We start from the raw sequence: 19,381 nt of genomic DNA, 5'->3' as shown, positions 1-19,381 counted from the left end.
AGACTGAGGTGACATCCTAAATTCTCCACCATGACATACAGGGTGGGGAAGAGTAGGTTCACAGTTGTGAGTACATGAAACACAGACTAATTTTATGTTATTAATTTTTATTGTATTATTTTCCATACAAACAACTGAAAACCTACCTTTGCCCCAATGTGCACGTGGTAGACAGAAATATAAAGATATCAGCCCCAAGTTTCTGTCCCCTGACTGGACTGATTGATAATTCAAACACTCAAGAAAGTATTTGCTGTGAAGGGACTTTGTGGATAGTTGAATAAAGCTACTAACAAATCGATCTTAAAATAAAGAATTACCTCGGACTACAGGTCTCTTCAGCTTTCACAAGTCTACTTTATGCCACTTTGTTCCTATAAAAAGACCCTACGAAAACAGAGTTCAGCACTTTTGCAGCACGCTCCAAGAGCAGAAGCGAGAGTTGCACCACCAAGCCTCTGCCCTGGGAACAACACTCAGCATCAAGCTGCCAAAGCTTTGGACCGTGTTTGTGAGCATCTGTGCTTTACCTAGACTTATTGTGTATGTCCATTGGCAAGAAGTGTCTTGAGATACACAATCGCTTTCCAAAGGTTTCACAGGAATACTCTTTTTGGGGAGGAGGGCAGGTAATCCACTTTGGCCCAATGTAATCAAATGAGCCCTTAGCAGCAGCTGGCAGAAAAGTCAAGCCAGTGATTCAACAAGAGAGGTCAGAGAGATCCAAAGCATACAAAAGAACTAATCTGCCACTGACTGCCTTTAAAGATGGAAGGGGAGCCACAAGCTAAGGAATGAGAGCAGGCTCTAAAAGCTGAGAACAACCTCCAGGCAACAGCCAGCAAAAAAACAGGGACCTACAACCACATGGAACTGAACTCAGTCAACACCCTGAATGATTTGGTAGCAGTTCATCCCCAAAGCTTCCAGAAAGGAACATCAGCCCTGCTGACCCCCAAGCTCTAAAGAAAGAACCAAGCTGTGACCAGACATCTGACCTATAGAAACATAATAATAAATGTGTGTTGTTTTAAGCCACTAAAGTTTGTGGTAATTTCCTATGGCAGCAACTTAAAAGTAGTATAGATTTTGGTGTAAGTGGGGTGCTGCTGTAACAAATAATTGAAAATGCAGAACTGGCTTCAGAACCGAGTAGTGAGTGGGGGCTGAAAGAAATGAGAGGAGCATGCCCTGGCTAGTGTGGCTCAGTGGACTGAGCACCAGCCTACGAACCAAAAGGCCTCCAGTGTGATCCCCAATCAGGGCACTGGCCTGGATTGCAGGCCAGGTCCCTGGCTAAGGGCATGCGAGAGGCAACCAACTGGTGTTTCTCTCGCACGACAATGTTTCCTTCCCTCTCTTTCTCCACCCCTTCCCCCCTTTCTGAAAATAAATAAATAAAACCTTTAAAAAATTAGAGGAGCATGACAGAAAAAGCCTAAATAGCTTGAACAAACTGGAAGTAGGAATGTAGACGTTAAAGACAATGCCAGGGAGGATTCACACACAGGCTGCTTGAAGAACTCTGGATCTGGAGGATGAAAAGATCTACCTTGTCATTGGATACTGGTTTTGTTAGACATTCTGACAATCTCCACCTTTTACTGGAGTGGTTAGTACATTTTGTTTTATACCGTTGATTTTGGTTCATTTTAAATCTACTATCTCGCTATCGTTTCTTCTGTTTCGCCTTTTCGTTGTTACTTCCCTTTCCCTACTTTCTGTCTGAGCCCCACCATCCCTCACGCGGCTTTGTGCCGGGCCTCCTACCTGGCCTCCTTGCTTCCACCCCTGCCCCCAAGTCTCTTCTCCCCACAGCAACAACCTCATTCTGTCTGTTTTCCACCTGTTCCGGGTAAAAGCCAGTTGTTACAATGACCTACAAGGCCCTGTGAGACAGGCCCCCATTACCCCTCAGGCCTCATTTTCTACTGTCCCTCCCCTCGCTGACTCCATTTCATACTCGCCTCCTTACTCTTTTTTGAACACCCTAGACATACTTCCACCTCAGGGCCTTCCTAACTGCTATTTCCTGTGTCACACTTTCACTACCTCCCTTCCTTAGTTCAGGTTTTTGACCAAGTATTACTTTCCCCCTAACTATCCATAGTAAGCAGAACAATGCCCCTGCCCCAAATGTCCACATCATTATCCATGGAACCTAGGAATGTATTACATTACGTGGCAAAGAAGAATTAGGTTGCAGACAAGATTAAGGCTCCTAAATGGGGAGATTATCCTTGATTATCCAGACGGGCTCAATGTATTCACAATGATCCTCGAAAAAGAGAAGACATTACAGAAGAAGGATCGGAGAGATGCAAAGTTGCTGGCTTTGGAGGAGGAGAAAGGGGACCACAAGCAGAGAAACATGGGCAGCCTCCAAGATGGGAAAGTCAAGAAAGCAGTCTCTCCCCTAGAGCCTCCATCAATTAACACAGCCTTATGAACGCCGTAACTTCAGCCACTCAGACCCGTTTCAGACCTCCCACCTCCAGGAGTGTAAAACAATATATGTGTCTTATTTAAACCACTTTTAAGTTTGTGGTGATTTTTTTATAGCAATAATAAAAAATTAATTCACCACCCTATTAAAAACTGAAAGACCTCACCCCCAATACTCCTTTACTGATTAATTTTCCTCCATAAAATAGATTACCTTCTAACAAATGTTATAATTTCCTTACTTTATTTATACATGTAAATTCTGTAAATAAATGTAAGCTCCATAAAGGCAAGGGTTATCTATTTTGTTCAGTTTCTCAGAGTCTGATACATGATCATGTGCTCAATTACTGCCTGACTGAACATCTGATAGATTATAAATATATGAATATGTAAGAAAAGTGCTGCTAATGATGATGCTGATGTGATAAAAATACCATTAATCTTAAAAAAAAACTAGGTATAATGAGCAGCTGTTTAAAGCCAATGACAGATTTATAGCTATGCATTAATGTCTCTCAAAACACCTGTTATTATTCACTCTGTATTCCTCTTCTTCCCAACTGCAACAGCTTTTTTATTACAGTTTTTAATAATGTAGAAGATACTATTAGGTACATATTTTTCAATTATCAATCTTTTGAACAGAATTCACATCTTATACTTAAATTCAGAAAATAATAAATATACAAAGTGTTTCCTTTCTAAAATTACTTATATTTGAACAAGTCTCCAAGTGTGAAATATAAAAGAAAACAATCTGGTAAGTATTAACAAAGGTTTTATATCACCTTCATTCAAAAAGCAGAGAGCAGTCTCTGGTGTTAAAGGGCACTGCTTACCTGTCCCAGGAGTCGTTGTCATAACTCCAATTAAAGGACTCTGCATTACTGACATGTTTGGCTGCATAAAAACAGAAGAAAGTGTTAAGGTAAAAACGTAAAGTTCTAACCATAACATATACACAGTAAGTGTTGAAAGGCTTCATTGAAGAGACAACTGAGTATTTACCCAGTACTGAAGATGCCTATAATTAGCTCACAATCAAAGGGTATTCCCTAACTTTTTTTTTTAAGTTGAGTGGTAGTAATCTAAAATATGCTAGACCCTTATTACAGTATTTGTTTAAAATAAATAAAATCACATTAGGTAAAAAAGCATTATTTTTAGTAGAAAGTAACACTGCTGTTTGGTTCTAGTTCCTAAGGTACAGAAGTAACACACATAATGGTGATACTTCAAATCACCAAGCTCACACAGAAAAACAAAAAGATGGCAGAATTTTATTTTTGAATAAATTCTTACAAACTACGAAATACTACAGTTTCAAATCAGTGTACACAAGACAGGATACCTCTGCCTCTATTGGTAGAAAGTTATAAAGAAGAAAAATGATCAATACCAGTTCCTTTAAATATGGGAAAATTAAAGATTAAAGTTGTTAAAAGTCCTTCTATAGACCTGGCTGGTGTGGCTCAGTGGACTGAGTGCTGGCCTAGGAACCAAAGGGTTGCAGGTTCAATTCCCAGTCTAGGACGCATGCCTGAGTTGCAGGCCAGGTCCCCAGTTGGGAGAGCACAAGAGGCAAACATACATTGATGTTTCTCTCCCTTTCTTTCTCCCTCTCTTCCCTTCTCTGAAAATAAATAAATAAAAACTTCTAAAAAAAAGTCCTTCTGCCCCGACTGGTGTGGCTCAGTGGATTGAGCACTGACCTGTGAACCAATGGGTCCCTGCTGGTTCAATTCCCAGTCAGGGCACACGCCTGGGTTGTGGGCCAGGTTCCCCGGTGTGGGTCATGCGAGAGGCAACCAAACATTGATGTTTCTTTCCCTCTGTTTCTCCTTCCCTTCCCCTCTGTCCAAAAATAAATAAATAAAATATTTTAAGTCCTTCCATAAACAAAGATAGAAATATCAAATCAAGAATGATGAATCTCTAAAAATATATATAAAAAATTTTTTTAAACAGTATATGATTAAACTAAGGAAATCTAAAATTTGGCTATTATCTAGCAACCAGAACCAAATGCAGAGAATGTTAGGGGAGATACAAAATGTACTGTTCAATTCTTAACACCAGCTTCTTTTGTAATTAGAGAGAGGTTGAGCAAAGTCTCAGGGAGCAGAACAAATTTAGGTTTTGATCTAATAATATTCTTACCAACCTTCAGTGAAAAACATTTTCTACAAACTATTACACTTAAGGCCCTTAAACATTTTGAACATGGCAATTACTATAACTACCTTTCTTCTCATGTAATATCAGAGAGGTAATGAAAATATAAATTTGTAAGCCAGTAGTTCTCATACCAAAGTAAACATCATATTTACTTACCAACCTTCAGAAAAATAACCCAAAACAGAATATTCTGGATTTTTTAAGTCTAGAATACCACTGTCCAAATACTAACACAAGCCATGCAAGCAATTTTAAACTTTATAGTAGACAAGTATATCTCAAGTATAGGGCTAGCCACATTTTAAGTGTCAAGAGCCACACTTGGCTAATGGCTACTATAATCGACAGGTGGGCAGGTCCAGAAGTGCTGGAGAGAGAAGGTAATCTGTTTAACACAATGAATTAATTTTGTTTTGCTTGAAACGTAGCCTCATATGCCAGGAATATAAAACCTATAGTCAAAATTTACTTAAGTATGCATTTTATTAAACTTTCCAACAACTATAATATATCTGATTCAGGGAAAGTCATAAAACATTTCTCCAAACTAAACAGCAGAAATATCTTTATACAAAGGGATATATCAGTTAAATGACACACTTTGTTTATATATCCTACTAAGCACAATAATGACAGGAAAGAACACATGACTATAAAAGCTACTAAACTTCCCACTTAAAAGAAAAATCCATACCACCCTTGAAGTGCCAACAAGAGTAGTATTAGCACAGTATGCTATCATAAATACTGGCTCGAGATTTAAGGCCGCCTAGGTTGAAAGCCTGGCTCTGCAAAACTAGCTGCCTTACCCCTGACAAATTACTAAAACTGTAACATCAGGGCCTGTGCATCAGAAGTACTTCCTAAGTATCGGACACTCTCCTGTAACAACGAGTCCCATCAAAACAGAGACGTCTACCTTGCACAATCTACGACTGAATATAACGCCATGGGAACACCTACACCTACACCAACCAAAGCTTAACATCACCATCAGAACGCTACATGAGGAACATACTAAACTACTGATTTTCAACTTTTTTTATCCCATGGCACACATAAACTAATTACCAAAATTCTGCACCACACCAAAAAATGTATTTTTGGGAACGTGACAAAAAATGGGTAAAATTTTGATTGATTTACAAAAAAATCGTAACAATAGTAATTACCCACCTTTTTGCTCCAAAGTGACTTTTCAAAAAAATCAGGTGCCTATACTTGTCTATAAGGATTTCTGGTATCAAGAATTAACCAATCAGACAGAACCTTAATATGCACCATGACCAAAAATATGCAACTCTATTATATGATCTCTATATTTATGGTTTAAGGAAGGGCACTGAAGGCATTCACACCAAATGGTTATTGTTGTGTTGGCTGCTGTCATTTTTTTTTATTTGACAATCTAAGGGAAAGGAGATCAGTGCCCTGACTAAATAGTCAGGTATTGCACATCTTAAAAATTCTTCCAGCACCCTAGTGTGCCACGACACAACAGTTAAAAATTGCTATGCTAAAGCATCAGCTCAGAACTATGCGGGAGACAGTGTTTTTAGTAAAATAAGCAAATAATAAACATAGTTCTAAAAGGATAATGGTTGTATATTATATTAATAAAATAATTCCTAAAACAAAGATCCGAAATCATTACGAAGTGCCCTAAATCTGGATAAAACCCTGAATCTTCATTTGTTCTTTCACAGAATTATGTATAAATAAACACTGAGCTTTTTAAAGAACTGAAATGACTTAAACCATAAGCATTTCCACATGTATCTGAAGTACGTTGAGGGTTTGGACAGGTGACTACAACATAGCTATTAAAACCACAGAAGTACCTACATGAGAAAATAATCTGTAGTGATGTAATTTTTTTGAAATGCCTTTTTAAAAAGATTTTATTTATTTATTTTTAGAGATAGAGGAAGGGAGAAAGAGAGAGAGAAACCCTCATGTGTGAGAGAAACATTGATTGGTGCCTCTCGCATGTCCCCAACTGGGATGGAGGGGCAGTGGGGTTGGGTGGGCCTGGCTGGCAGCCCAGGTATGTGCCCTGACCAGACACTGAGTCAGCTACCTTTCAGTTTATGGGGCAATGCCCAACCCACTGAACCATGCCAGTCAGGGCTGTTGTTTTATTACATTTTAAAGTATATTTCATGATAAGCATAATTTAAGTAGATTCTATGATAAATGTCCTTAATGCTTATTCTGTGCAACAAAGTTATACTACAACAGACCTCGGGGAAACATTTCAAATTACTGACTCTCACTGCATAGCCACATAAAAACCTTAAAATTACTCATTGTGGATCATGAGTGAGGGCGTGTGTATTACCTGTCTTCTTGAAGTTAAAGGTGTTGATCCAAGTCCTGGGCTGGAAATGTCATCATATATACTTCTAACTGGTGGAGCCCCACTTTTATCTTTATGAGCTGGTACGACCGGTTGTGGTGGTGACCCACCTACAATGTACAAAACATACTGGCAGGTGAGAAAACAAAGAAATCTTCCTTCTTTTTAATAGGATTTTTCCTAAATAATCATATTGGTGTTATTATTTAACTTAATTCTCCTGACCACAATCCTGTGTCTGGAGAATGATGTCCATTTAACAAATGAGGAAACTGAGACAGGGAGTTGCTTCAGAGAAATTGCTCCAGAGCACCTTGCTAAAAAGATTTTTTAAAAATTTATATTCTTAAAATATTGACTCAACCTCATGTCCTGGTGCTTCTAAAACTTCAATGCACATGAAAGTCACCAAAGGATCTTGTTCAAATTCAGATTCTGATTCACAACATGTAGGATGGAACCTGAGATTATGAACTTTGAACAAGCTCCCAGTGATGCCAATGCTGGTGATCCACAGACTGCACTCTGAATAAAAAGATTCCAGAGTAAGTAAATAAAAAGTTTACTTTATAGCAAACACATGTAACTTTTACTTTCTCTACAAAATGCTTAGCATTTCAACACAAAACTTAATTCTCTTTCTAATTTGAAAGTAGGTACTAAACAGCTCCAGTCCATATACACTTGAATAAATATAATCCCATAATTCGGCATTTGTCAAAATTAAACACATCCCATTGTGTTTCTCATAGTAAAAATAGATTTAAGTACATAATAAAGTTATTAAAAAACCATTTTTAGGGACATAAAGATGTGTATAAATCAGAGAATTAGCAATGCCCAAAGTGAAGCAGCCCCTGCCCTCCATAAGACAAGCATAGAGCAGACTGCAAAATGGGACTGACCTGGGCTTTGATCTCCTTCTCTTCACTTAGTAAGCTGTGCATTCTTTATTGCATTTAGCCTCAGTCTCCTCTTTTGAAAACCTGGGATAACTACTATATATTTGCTCAAGATTGAAAAAACAATAAAAATAACAAAATACTGAGTATATTTCCTGGCTCGTAAATACTCAATATGTGGTAGCTACAATAATAACATATTTGAAATTTATACAAAAATCTGTCCAGAATAATATCTTTAAGTGAATTACTTCAAATATAATTTATATTTCATCCTGACCAATTTATATATATAAAACCACTTATATATATAAAACCATTTATATATATAAAGTAAATCATAGGTTAAAAACAAAGTAAGAAGAGTTTACCTTTAAACATCTACTAAAAGGATACTAGTTCAAATTTGAAATTCAACCATTTTGGCGGCTCTCACTACTCACAGTCAAAACTTCAGTTATCTTTTAAAATGTGTCTTTGCTAAAGACATCCTGTAAAAGATTTATGTTGTATTTAAGTAACATTTTGTGCTGAGGACTGCACAGCCTATGTAAAAAACTTCCCCACAGTCTGTGAAGTCCTTTCACTGAACATACTACAAGTGAGAACCTTAATTAACTCTGCCTAGAGGTAGAATCCATATTGACAAATTTTCAAATTACACTTCTTTTGACTGACTGTGTGCTATTATTATATTTAAGATGAATTAAACTCAGTTGAAATTAAATGACCATATCGCTTCCCCCCACACACTGGCATTTTACACTGGATGAAATGTAATATGCATACTTTTCCATAAGTGGTTCTTAGAATGATAATACAGTAGTACCCTCCTCATCTGAGATTTTGATAACTGCAATTTCAGTCACCTGTAGTCTGAAAATATTAAATGGAAAACTCTAAAACTAAGGAATTCATAAGTTTTAAATTGCAGCCTCAGCAGTATAAAATCTCACATCATCCAGGCTGGAACATGAATCATCCCTTTGTCCACTGTGTCCAAGTTGTACACGCAGTACAGTAAGATATTTTAAGAAAGATGCCACACTCACATAACTGTATCATAATATATTATAATTATTATATTTTATTATGTTAATGTCAATCTCTTATTGTACCCAATTTAAAAACTTTATCACTGGTATGTATGCATAGGAAAAAACACAGTGTATATACAAAGCTTGAGATTATCAGTAGTTTTGGGCATCCACTGGGGTCTTGGAACTTCTCCTCTGCTGATAAAAGTGGGGACTGCTGTAGTTTATACTGCTTACAGCTCTATTCTACGAGTCTTATGGTAAAAAAAAATAGAGCCATTACTTAATTTTTTTAATCACCATATTTTGCTGTGTACAATACACACCTGTGTTTCTGGCCCAAACTTTAAGGGAAAAAAATCTTTTGTTTTAATTTTGTAATTCAAGTTTTATTTAGTTACATTTAGAAACAAAACCAATTATTGTATTCTAGTGTATTATTTTGTATAGGGATATCGTTATTGCTTTCTAGAGTTATATCTTTAATATATAATTATAAATAAAGGAATTATAAACAATTATATAGCTACAGAATTAGTACTACCCATGTATAATGCTCATCCTTATTTTTACCTCAAAAGTTTAGGCAAAAAAGTGTGCATTACACATGGCAACATACAGTGATGAATGGGTTGGGAAGAGTGAATACTGGACTATTACTCTTTTTTAAATTCTAGTATATATACTGACATTACTATGAAACTATTTTAGGCAATTTACCTACCTGCAAGTAAAGGTGATCTCATTTCCATTACTCCTACTGAAGGGCCACTAATTGATCGAGGTTGTGGAGTCACTGGAGCCGGTAAATCCCCCATTAAAAATCCAGGTAAGAACTGGGCATTAACCCCTGGTTTTGGAGATGTGGGAGAACCTAGCATCATTGGTTCAGATCCTAAATGAATCAGAAATAAAATAAGGACTTTAATTTTATAACATCTAACAAAATGATTTAAGAATCTAGAATACTTTTGAAAATGTAATCAATTCCGTTAAATACTATAGAACCATCGTTAAATTTTTATTTTAGAAATGAATAAAAATTATTTCTAGAGAAACAAGTATTTTACATTAACGATATTAGTCCCTGACAACTATTCTGTTAACATTTCACAGGTTTAAGAATCAACACATTTTTAAATTTAAGAATTTTAGTTTATAATATTATAAAAATCCCTGATACATACAGAAAAATTTTCTATTTCTGGTCAGCTATTCAACAACCAAAAACAAGAACAGGGCACACGAGTTACTTATTTACACAAAGCTTGAACATATCAAACACAATGAGTTTAGCTTGCTATATGTCCCATTTTTTTCCTCACAAAAAACTATAAATCATGTTTGTCATAAAAGTGTAATCATGCACACATTACAGCACATACAAAATAATAGTAATGAGTGGCAAAAAACATTTAAAATGTTTGGAAAGTTTATTGTTTGGATCTTTTTTTAAATTACTCATTTTAAAATTAGGACTCAATAAGTCTCCCTGATATAAAACCAATTTAAAAAAAGAACAGATACTTCACAATCATCAATTCAAAATTAATCTTCACAATTTACTGGAGAGGTTTATTGTTATCATGAAGATAAGGAAGCTGTAACTTAGACTCTAATTTCAGGGCATAAATAGCACAGTAAGAAAAACATGGGCTCTGAAGTGAGAGACCTAGGTTCAAGTCTCTCAGCAAAATGGGAATAATTGTATCACCCATTCAGAGAGCTTTGATTAGAATTATAGCAAGTAAAGCACTTGACCCAGTGCCTAAGATGCAGTAAATGTTCAGCAAGCATTCGTTATTAGTATAACAGTATCTTATAATAGCCAAAACTGAGAGACAAACGTGTAAGTGAAGAATCTGCAATTTTTGATTATGAAAATTTAATTTTTAACAATGTGACTAGCCTAAATGTGATCCATGGAATGCAGTTAATAAAGATCATATAAATAACATAAGATGATGTTGATGTTTCTGTCAATTTCTAAACAGTTTCAAAAATTTGTTTCCTGCCCTGGCTGGTGTAGCTCAGTGGATTGAGCGTGGGCCTGCGAACCAGACAATCGCTGTTCGATTTCCAGTCAGGGCACATGCCTGGGTTGCAGACCAGTTCCCTGCAGGCCAGTTCCCAACAGGGGACGCCCGAAAGGCAACCATACATTGATGTTTCTCTCCCTCTCTCCTTCCCTTCCCCTCTAAAAATAAAAAATAAAAATAAAAAAAAAATTGTTTCCTACTCTCCAAATGCTGTCAGTCATTTATGCTTCCTCTTATACCTTGTTATAGTTATACTTAAATATTAACAATGCAAGTGTATAAAAGAAGGCAAAGCAATTCAGGAAAAAGATAAAGCAAATACTGAAATAAGGAAGAACTATAATTACATTGTAATTAAAGTGATAGTTACTACGCTACTATGAAACCATTACATATTTCCCAAGAACAAACACTGAAATCAATCAACCCAAAAGCATTTTCTGAACAGATATTAAAAACCCACACTAATAAATAAAAAGTTTTAGGAACCACCAACTGCCTTCATTCTCCCATCCCCCAAAAGGAAAAAATATAGCAATTGTAAAAATTAAGTCAAAAGAAGTTCTTATATATCTGGATATATACTGTAATACAGTAGAAAGCACCAGAGGGAGCACACAAAAACCTCTATCGAATTGTCACTAACCACCCATCAGGCTAAATTTCACTTAAGAAGAGAGCTGTATGTCACTGTACCAATGGATCCTGCAACTCAATTCCCTATCACAGTCTGTATTGCTAAAGTACTGTGTCTTCTTACCCAGCACTGGTTGTTGGAGTAATACCTACTTTTAATATACCATTAGGTGCTGGGAAATGTTTATTCCTCACCTAGAATATCTGCAATATGTGGACTTAAAAATTTAATATCAGCTAATGTCAGATTTCTGATTAGGCAATAAACAGAGGTTTATACACATTTGTAACCCCAAGAAATATGCACTCCAATTTTTTTTTGGTAGAAAACTGAGCTCTAAAATAATACCTAGACCAGTATCTGTACGTAAATTTAAATGTAGCAGAGTATCTGCACTGTCATTATGCATTTAGTTTATGACTAATACTCAAACAGTTCACATTGCTCTACTCTCCGAAGAAAGTTTGCACAAAACATGTAAAGTGTTACTCTTCCGATCTTCAAAAAGAAGGAAAAAAAAAACTCATCCCACACATAAGTAATCATGCTCACTCTGTTTTCCAAACTTAGAATGTTGTAACCTAATTTCCAACTAAGTCTCTTATAGTAGACGGTTTATTTTAAAATTTTGACAGATCTCAGAAATCCCCAAACTCAGCAGACAAAAAGGTAATCCTGTTATTTTTTTGGATTTTTTTCAAAGTCACAATTCAGCAATGGGAATAAACTTTTAAGTATTCAATATATGACTGACTTCAGAAATAACTACAATACTTGGTCGGTCACCTTCCCAAGATTAAGGTAAGGAGTAACGTGCGAACTCCTAGCTTCCTATTAAGGCCAATATCTAGATGGCTTTCATCATCTGTCTAATTAATTGTCGCACAATGCAAGGTTCCATTAATTACTGATTCCTCTGCCAAAGGCCAGAAGAGGGAAAGAATCAAACAGGAACCAGAAGCCCAGGTTACCCAACGGCGGCGGTCTGCGACCACTCTCCGGGGCAACGCCCACCCACGTGTAAGCCGCCAGGTCCCTTCCCGACTATTATCCTGGATCCTGACACCCGGATCCAGTTTGGAGCTCAGGAGGTATATCAGGTATCCGCAGGTTTGGCCGGCTCGCGTCTGGGGGCACAAAACGGCGCAGCCCACGTTCGACCTTTTCCTCACCGGTTCCTCACCGGTGGCCGCAGCTTCCCCGAGCCGCCCGGGCAGCCTGATGACTAGAGCAGGAGCCCCCTGCTAGGAACGTGGAGCGATCAAAGGACTACCTCTGCGCCAGTGAAATTAGCAAACGAGAGTCAGGACTCCTGGTCTCGTCGGTTTTGCCCGCCTGCAGGCCTACGGCACCGATCGCAGTGCCAGCGAGGAAAAGCAGTTTTTCACTCACCCAACGAGGGCACCTGGGGTTCCACAGCAAAGGCTGCCATCGCGGCGGCAACTATATTTCGCCGAGAACCCTCCCGATTTTCAAAAATGGCGGAAACACTCCCCAGGGGTCGGGGAGCGGTAACCTAAGGGTTGACGTAACTTCCGGATATGCGCCGCACGGAGCTGTGGGCGCCGGAGCCGCCATTTTGGAGTGGGTAAAAGCCTTCGCGCAGTCTCAGCGTCTTCCGGGAAGACTTGAGGTGTCTGTGATGAAATTGTATTTCTCCAAATCCTGTGCTCACGGTGTGAACGTCCTGAGTATTTTGGTACTTGAATTTCACAGAAGTACTGTTTATTATATTCAGAGTTTCATTAGCTACCGTGCGTGTACCCAGTGCTTTGTCATCCGTCAGCTTTCCCAAGCACCAGCTGCAGAAAGTCGGCTTGGAGCAACTGTTGGGGCTGCTTTCCAGTGTCGATTTACGGGCTTGGTGCGTAAAGCTCCATTCTTGTTGCATTTTCTGACATCTGTACCATTTTTTTAAAAATGTGTTATAGGGGGACAATTTTACATTAAAGCATAATTCATGCTTGCTGCTTTTTACATGTCAATACGTACCAAAGATAGCGAATAATGGAAGCTAAGAGTAAACAAACACTTGTCAACCCACCACATTGCAGCACCCTCTTTGTATCATCTGGACTGTCCGCCCCCTTTCGGCTTTTCTTTAGAGCTTATTCAAATATAGCCTATATATGCGTGCAAAAAAAGTTCTTTAGTTTTGCTCCCTAACTTTAAAAGTGGTGTGCTACATTTATATATATTCTAGGATATTTTCTGATCCATACCAAGTTAATTATCCTCAGAATACTCACCCATCCTTCCTATTTGCTCTGGAATTTCCTGAAATTCCAAATCCAAGAAGAATTTTGTAATTTGAGTGAGATCATTACAATGACGTAATTAAATGGAATGTCCCTTGAGATCAAAATTTTAAATCACCGAGATAAATTGACTCTTTTTTACAGGTGTATGGGTTGAACAGTGTCCCCCAAAATATGTTTAAGTCCTAACCCTCGGTACATTTGACTGTGACCTTATTTGGAAATAGGTACTTGACAGATGTAATCAAGTTCAGATGAGGTCAAGTTCAGACTGAATTACCTCAAAGCTGGAGGGTTAAATGAGAACACAGATCTGTCTTTCATAATTCTGGACACCAGCAATCTGAGTTTTATGGGGCTAATATCAAGGTGTCAGGAAGACTGGTTTCTTCTGGAGACTCTAGGAGAGAATCTGTTTCCTTCCTGTTTGAACTTCTAAGACTAAATTATATTCCTCAGCTTAAAGGCTCCACCCTCTCCCTTCAATGCCAGCTGCATGACACCTTCTGCCTCTCTGACCCTGCCTCTCTTTCTGTTATCACATGGCCATCGATGAGTCTACCTCTGTTTTGCCTCTTAGTTCAGTTTGTTCATTAGACTCCATGTGAGTGAGATCATATGGTATTTGTCTTTCTATGACTGGCTTATTTCACTCAGCATAATGTTCTCCAGGACCACCCACACTGTCACAAAGGGTAAAATTTTCTTATTATTTTTACTTTTTTTACTGCTGAGTAGTACTCCATTGTGTAAATGTCCCACAGTTGTTTTATCCACTCATCAACTAATGGACACCTGGACTGCTTCCAAATCTTGGCGATTGTAAATAATGTTTCAATGAACATACGGGTGCATATAGTCTTTCGAGTTGGTGTCTCGGGTTTCTTCGGATAAATTGCCAGAAATACAATTGCTGGGTCATAAGGCAGTTCCATTTTTAAATTTTTTGAGGTAACTTTGTACTGCTTTCCACAATGGCTATACCAGTCTTCATTCCCACCAATAGTGCAAAAGTTCCCCTTTCTCCACATCCTCTCCAGCACTTGTTATTTATTGATGACAGTCATTCTGAACCATGTGAGATGATACTTCATTGTGGTTTTAATTTGCATTTCTCTGATTAGTGACATTGGGCATCTTTCCATATGTCTTTGGGTCCACTGTGTGTCCTCTTTGGAAAAGTGTCTATTCAGGTCCTTTGCCCATTTTTTAATTGGATTGTTTAGGGGGTTTTGGTGTTGAGTTTTGTAAGTTCTTTATAAATTTTTGGTAGTAACCTGTTATCAGATCTATCATTGAATATGTCTGCCTTTTCAGTAGGTTGCCTTTTCATTTGTTGATGTTTTCCTTTGCTGTGCAAAAACTTTTTAGTTTGATGTAGCCCCATTTGTTTTATTTTTTCTTTTATTTCCCTTGCCTTGGGAGATACATCAAAAAAACACGTTGCTACAAGAAATGTCTGAGATTTTACTGCATATGTTTTCTTGTAGGATCCTTATGGTTTCAAGTGTAACATTTAAATCTTTAATCCACTTTGAGTTTATTCTTGTGTGTGGCATAAGAAGTTAGCTTCATTTTTTTGCACATACCTGTCCAATTTGCCCAACACCATTTATTGAATAAACTATCTTTAGTCCTTTGTATGTTTTGGCCTCCTTTATTAAATATTAATTGATTATAAAAGTGTGGCTTATTTCTGAGCTATTTCATTCTATTGATCTATATGTCTGTCTTTATGCCAGTACCATGCTATTTTGATTACTATGGCCTGGTAGTGCAGTTTGATATTTGGACAGAAAAATTAAAGTCATTTGCCTTCCTTCACTTGCATTTCAAATTTATACCATTTCAACTGACACTTTCCTTGTCAGGGTATAAAGATGTCCATTTTATCCTATCAAAAAACCTTCCCTAGAACTGTATCTTTTTGTGACTGCCTTGAACTTTTTTTTTTCACATTTTTTTTCAAGATTTCAAAATAAGGGTCTACAGACTTTAGTACATGGTCTATTTCCCTAACTTTACCATCTTATTTTTTAAAACATTATACACTGACTCTTGTGTAAATCCTTTTTTGAAACTATTGACCCCAACTATTTTTCTCCTAACTGCCATATGGGGCCTAACTGCCATGTTTGACATCTGTGGTATTCAATAGCTTTAACAGTCTTTTCCTATATACAATTGTTTTCATTGTTTTTGGTGATACTACACTTCCTACTCTCTTCTTAACTTTCTGCTCTTTCTCTGGCTCTTCCATACATGATCCCATTTCATTCTAACCTGGATATAGAATTATTTGTGTGTGTGTGTGTGTGCTATGCTCATATTTTTTATCATTTTTCAAATTTGTTGTTCAAATACAATTGTCTCCATTTTCCCACCACCACTTCCCTCCCACCTCCACCCACCCTCACCTCCCACTCTCCATCCTTCCCCCTTTGTCTTTGTCCATGGCTTCCTTCTTTCCTCGTTATCTCCCTCCCTCCTCCCCCCCTGGTTACTGTCAGTTTGTTCTTTATTCCCATGTCTCTGGTTATATTTTGCTTGCTTGTTTGTTTTGTTGATTAGCTTTCACTTATAAGTGAGATCATATGGTATCTGTCTTTCACCACCCAGCTTACTTCATTTAGCACAATGCTCTCCAGGTCCATCCATGCTGTCACAAAGGGTAGGAGCTTCTTCTTTCTTTCTGCTGGGTAATGTTCCACTGTGTAAGTGTGCCACAGTTTTTTGATCCATTCATTTACTGATGGGCACTTAGGCTGATTCCAGCACTTGGTTGGCCATTGTAAATTGTGCTGCTATGAACATTGGGGTACATAGGTTCTTTTGGTGTTTCAGGATTCTTAGGGTATAATCCCAACAATGGAATTGCTAGGTCAAAAGGCAGTCCCATTTTTAGTTTTCTGAGGAAATTCCATACTGTTTTCCACAGTGGGTGCACCAGTCTGCATTCACACCAACAGTGCACTAGAGTTCCCTTTTCTCCACAACCTCACCAGCACTTGCTATTTGTTGATTGGTTAATGATGGCCATTCTGACCAATGTGAAGTGGTATTGCACTGTGGTTTTAATTTGCATCTCTCTGATGACTAGTGATGCTGAGCATTCTTTCTTATGACTCTGAGCCCTCTGTGTGTCCTCTTTGGAGACGTGTCTGTACAGGTCCTTTGCACATTTTTTAACTGATTTGTTTGTCTTCCTGTTGTGGAGTCATGTGAGTTCTTTATATATTTTGGGAATTAAACCCTTGTCCCAAGTATCATTTGCAAATATATTTTCCCCTGTGGTTGGTCCCCCTTTCATTTAGCCTATATTTTCTTTAGCGGTGTGGACAAAGAATTGTTTTTTTGTTGTTTTTTTAAATATTTTGTTTATTTATTTATCTTTAGAGAGGAAGGAGAGAGGGAGAGAAACATCAATGTATGGTTGCCTTTCGTGCATCCCCTGCAGGGAACTGGCCTGCAGGGAACCAGCCTGCAACCCAGGCATGTGCCCTGACTGGGAATTGAACCGCGGTCCTCTGGTTCGCAGGCCCGCGCTCAATCCACTGAGCTACACCAGCCAGGGCAAGAATTGTTAATGTAGCCTTTATACTCTCTCTCCTCCTCAATTTTTTATGTTCTCAACAACTATAAAGAACACATGGACAAAAACAAGGGGGGTTGGAAACAGGGGAGAAAGGTGGGGATGGCTGGGGTGGTGGGAAGAGGTGGGGGGAAGGCAGAAAACTACTTGAACAACACTAAAAATCAAAAGCATTTAATAAAAAATAAAATAAAATAAAATAAAAAGCTCTGAAAAATTTAAAAAACAAGTTTTTATGTTATCCCCAAGGGGGATAACATCCATTGTTATATCCATGCAAGTAATTTCTGTTATTGTATGCCCCTTCTCTCTCTAAAGCCACATGATACTTTTCCAAATGGTTGATGAACAACCTACCAGTGCATCAACCCTAGAAAACTAATCTTACCCCTAAAATCTGCCCCATTCCAGTTGTCCCTTTCCTATTATTCTTTAGATACCCAAAATTTAAATTTTATTATGTTACATTTTAACATAATTTTGGTGCAGTATGTTAGAGCACAATTTAAGGTCAAATAGACCTGAATTTAGAGCACAATTTTCCCACTTAAATCCTGTATTACTTGGATTGGTATTAAATCTCTGTAAACTTTATTTTGTGTGAAATAGAAACAATACCCACCTAGAAAGGTGGTTATGCTTTGTAGAGTGTCTGGTCCACTGTGCTTTTCCTGGCTTCCACCTTCTCTACCATCAAACATTCAGATACCAAGTCCGATTCTCTATTGTTTTGATGCCTAGACAATTGCAGTCGACTCCAGCATCTCCCTTTGTTGTCAGTCCCTCTTACCAAATCTCAAACACCACTAGCCAATACTCCCTTCTCTGCACACATTACCCAGTTGTCCAAAACATCCCAGGCTCCCTGTTCCCTGCAGCAGCCTCCTTTTCTTCAGTTCTACAAGATTCACATGCACAGCACATTCCAACCAATAACACCCCTCACTACACCACATACATTTTTTAATATTTGTTTTCAGTTATAGTTGACATACAATGTTATATCAGTTTCAGTTGTACAACATGGTGATTTGACATTTACATAACTTATGAATACACTACATACATTTTCACTTAGCAGCAAGGGAAAGGGAAAATCCGAATCTCTCAGGGTGGAAGGTTGTAACAGACTGAATATTGGTGTCCCCCCAAATTCATGCTGAAATCCTAATCCCCAATTTAATAGTATTTGCAGTTGGGAATTTGGGGTTAAGTCACCAGGGTAAAACCCTCATGAATGAGATAATTGCCCTTATAAGAGACCCCAGAGCTTCCCCCCACCCCATACCCCTGCTTCAGCCATGTAAGACCACAGCAACAAGACTGGCATCTATGAACCAGGGAGCAGGCTCTCTCACCAGACACTAAATCTGTTGGTGCCTTGACCTTGGACTTCCCAGCCTTCAGAACTCTGAAAAATAAATTTCTGTTGTTTATGTCACCCAGTCTTTGTTATCCTGTTGTTAGAGCCCAAATGGACTGAGGCAGAGGGTTAGAAGGGTCATAGGGATGGGGTCCAAAAAATACACATCTATTAGTTGTTGTTTGCATTATCTGACCTCTGTAAATAATGACCAAAGCTATATCTTCATAAATTAAAATAAATGTTAGATTTGAAGACTTGTGAGTTTTCTTCCTAATCATTTCATTACAGTAAACAACTGGCAGAAAGGGAGTCCAACATCAAAGGAAACATCAGTTTAGCTGATACAGCTGTTATCTTTTAATCAATTCAATGGTTCTTATCACTCTTTGGAAGTGAAAAAGTAACATCAAAACTTATATAACTTGGCCCTGGCTGGTGTAGCTCAGTGGATTGACCACAGGCTTGAGAACCAAAGGATTGCGGTTTGATTCCTAGCCAGGGCATGTGCCTGGGTTGCAGGCCAGTTCCCAGCAGGGGATGCATGAGAAGCAACCACACATTGATG

The 19,381-nt window shown here is 38.0% G+C and overlaps 1 protein-coding gene across 3 annotated transcripts in view; it reads right to left on the bottom strand.

The window, feature by feature from the left end:
* The window catches only part of NUP35 (nucleoporin 35), a 35,179-nt gene extending 22,080 nt beyond the window's left edge, over window positions 1-13,099 (bottom strand). For all 3 annotated transcript variants that reach the window (XR_005083755.2, XM_037154102.2, XM_037154103.2), the window contains exons 1-4: window positions 12,993-13,099; window positions 9,649-9,819; window positions 6,968-7,095; window positions 3,288-3,348 (exon numbers count right to left, since the gene is read on the bottom strand). Coding sequence is in view for 2 of the 3 variants with exons in the window: in XM_037154102.2 (XP_037009997.1) it covers window positions 3,288-3,348; window positions 6,968-7,095; window positions 9,649-9,819; window positions 12,993-13,032 (400 nt within the window). In the remaining variant the exon portion in view is untranslated. The remainder of the gene's footprint in view (window positions 1-3,287; window positions 3,349-6,967; window positions 7,096-9,648; window positions 9,820-12,992) is intronic.
* Between the last annotated feature and the right edge of the window lie 6,282 nt (window positions 13,100-19,381).

This window comes from Artibeus jamaicensis, unplaced genomic scaffold (genome assembly GCF_021234435.1).
Source record: "Artibeus jamaicensis isolate MK-2021 breed Jamaican fruit bat unplaced genomic scaffold, CSHL_Jam_final contig_391, whole genome shotgun sequence".
NCBI classification, from domain to species: Eukaryota; Metazoa; Chordata; class Mammalia; order Chiroptera; family Phyllostomidae; genus Artibeus; species Artibeus jamaicensis.
The sequence above is the reverse complement of the archived record's forward strand: the minus strand, read 5'-3'. Positions and strand labels throughout refer to the sequence as shown.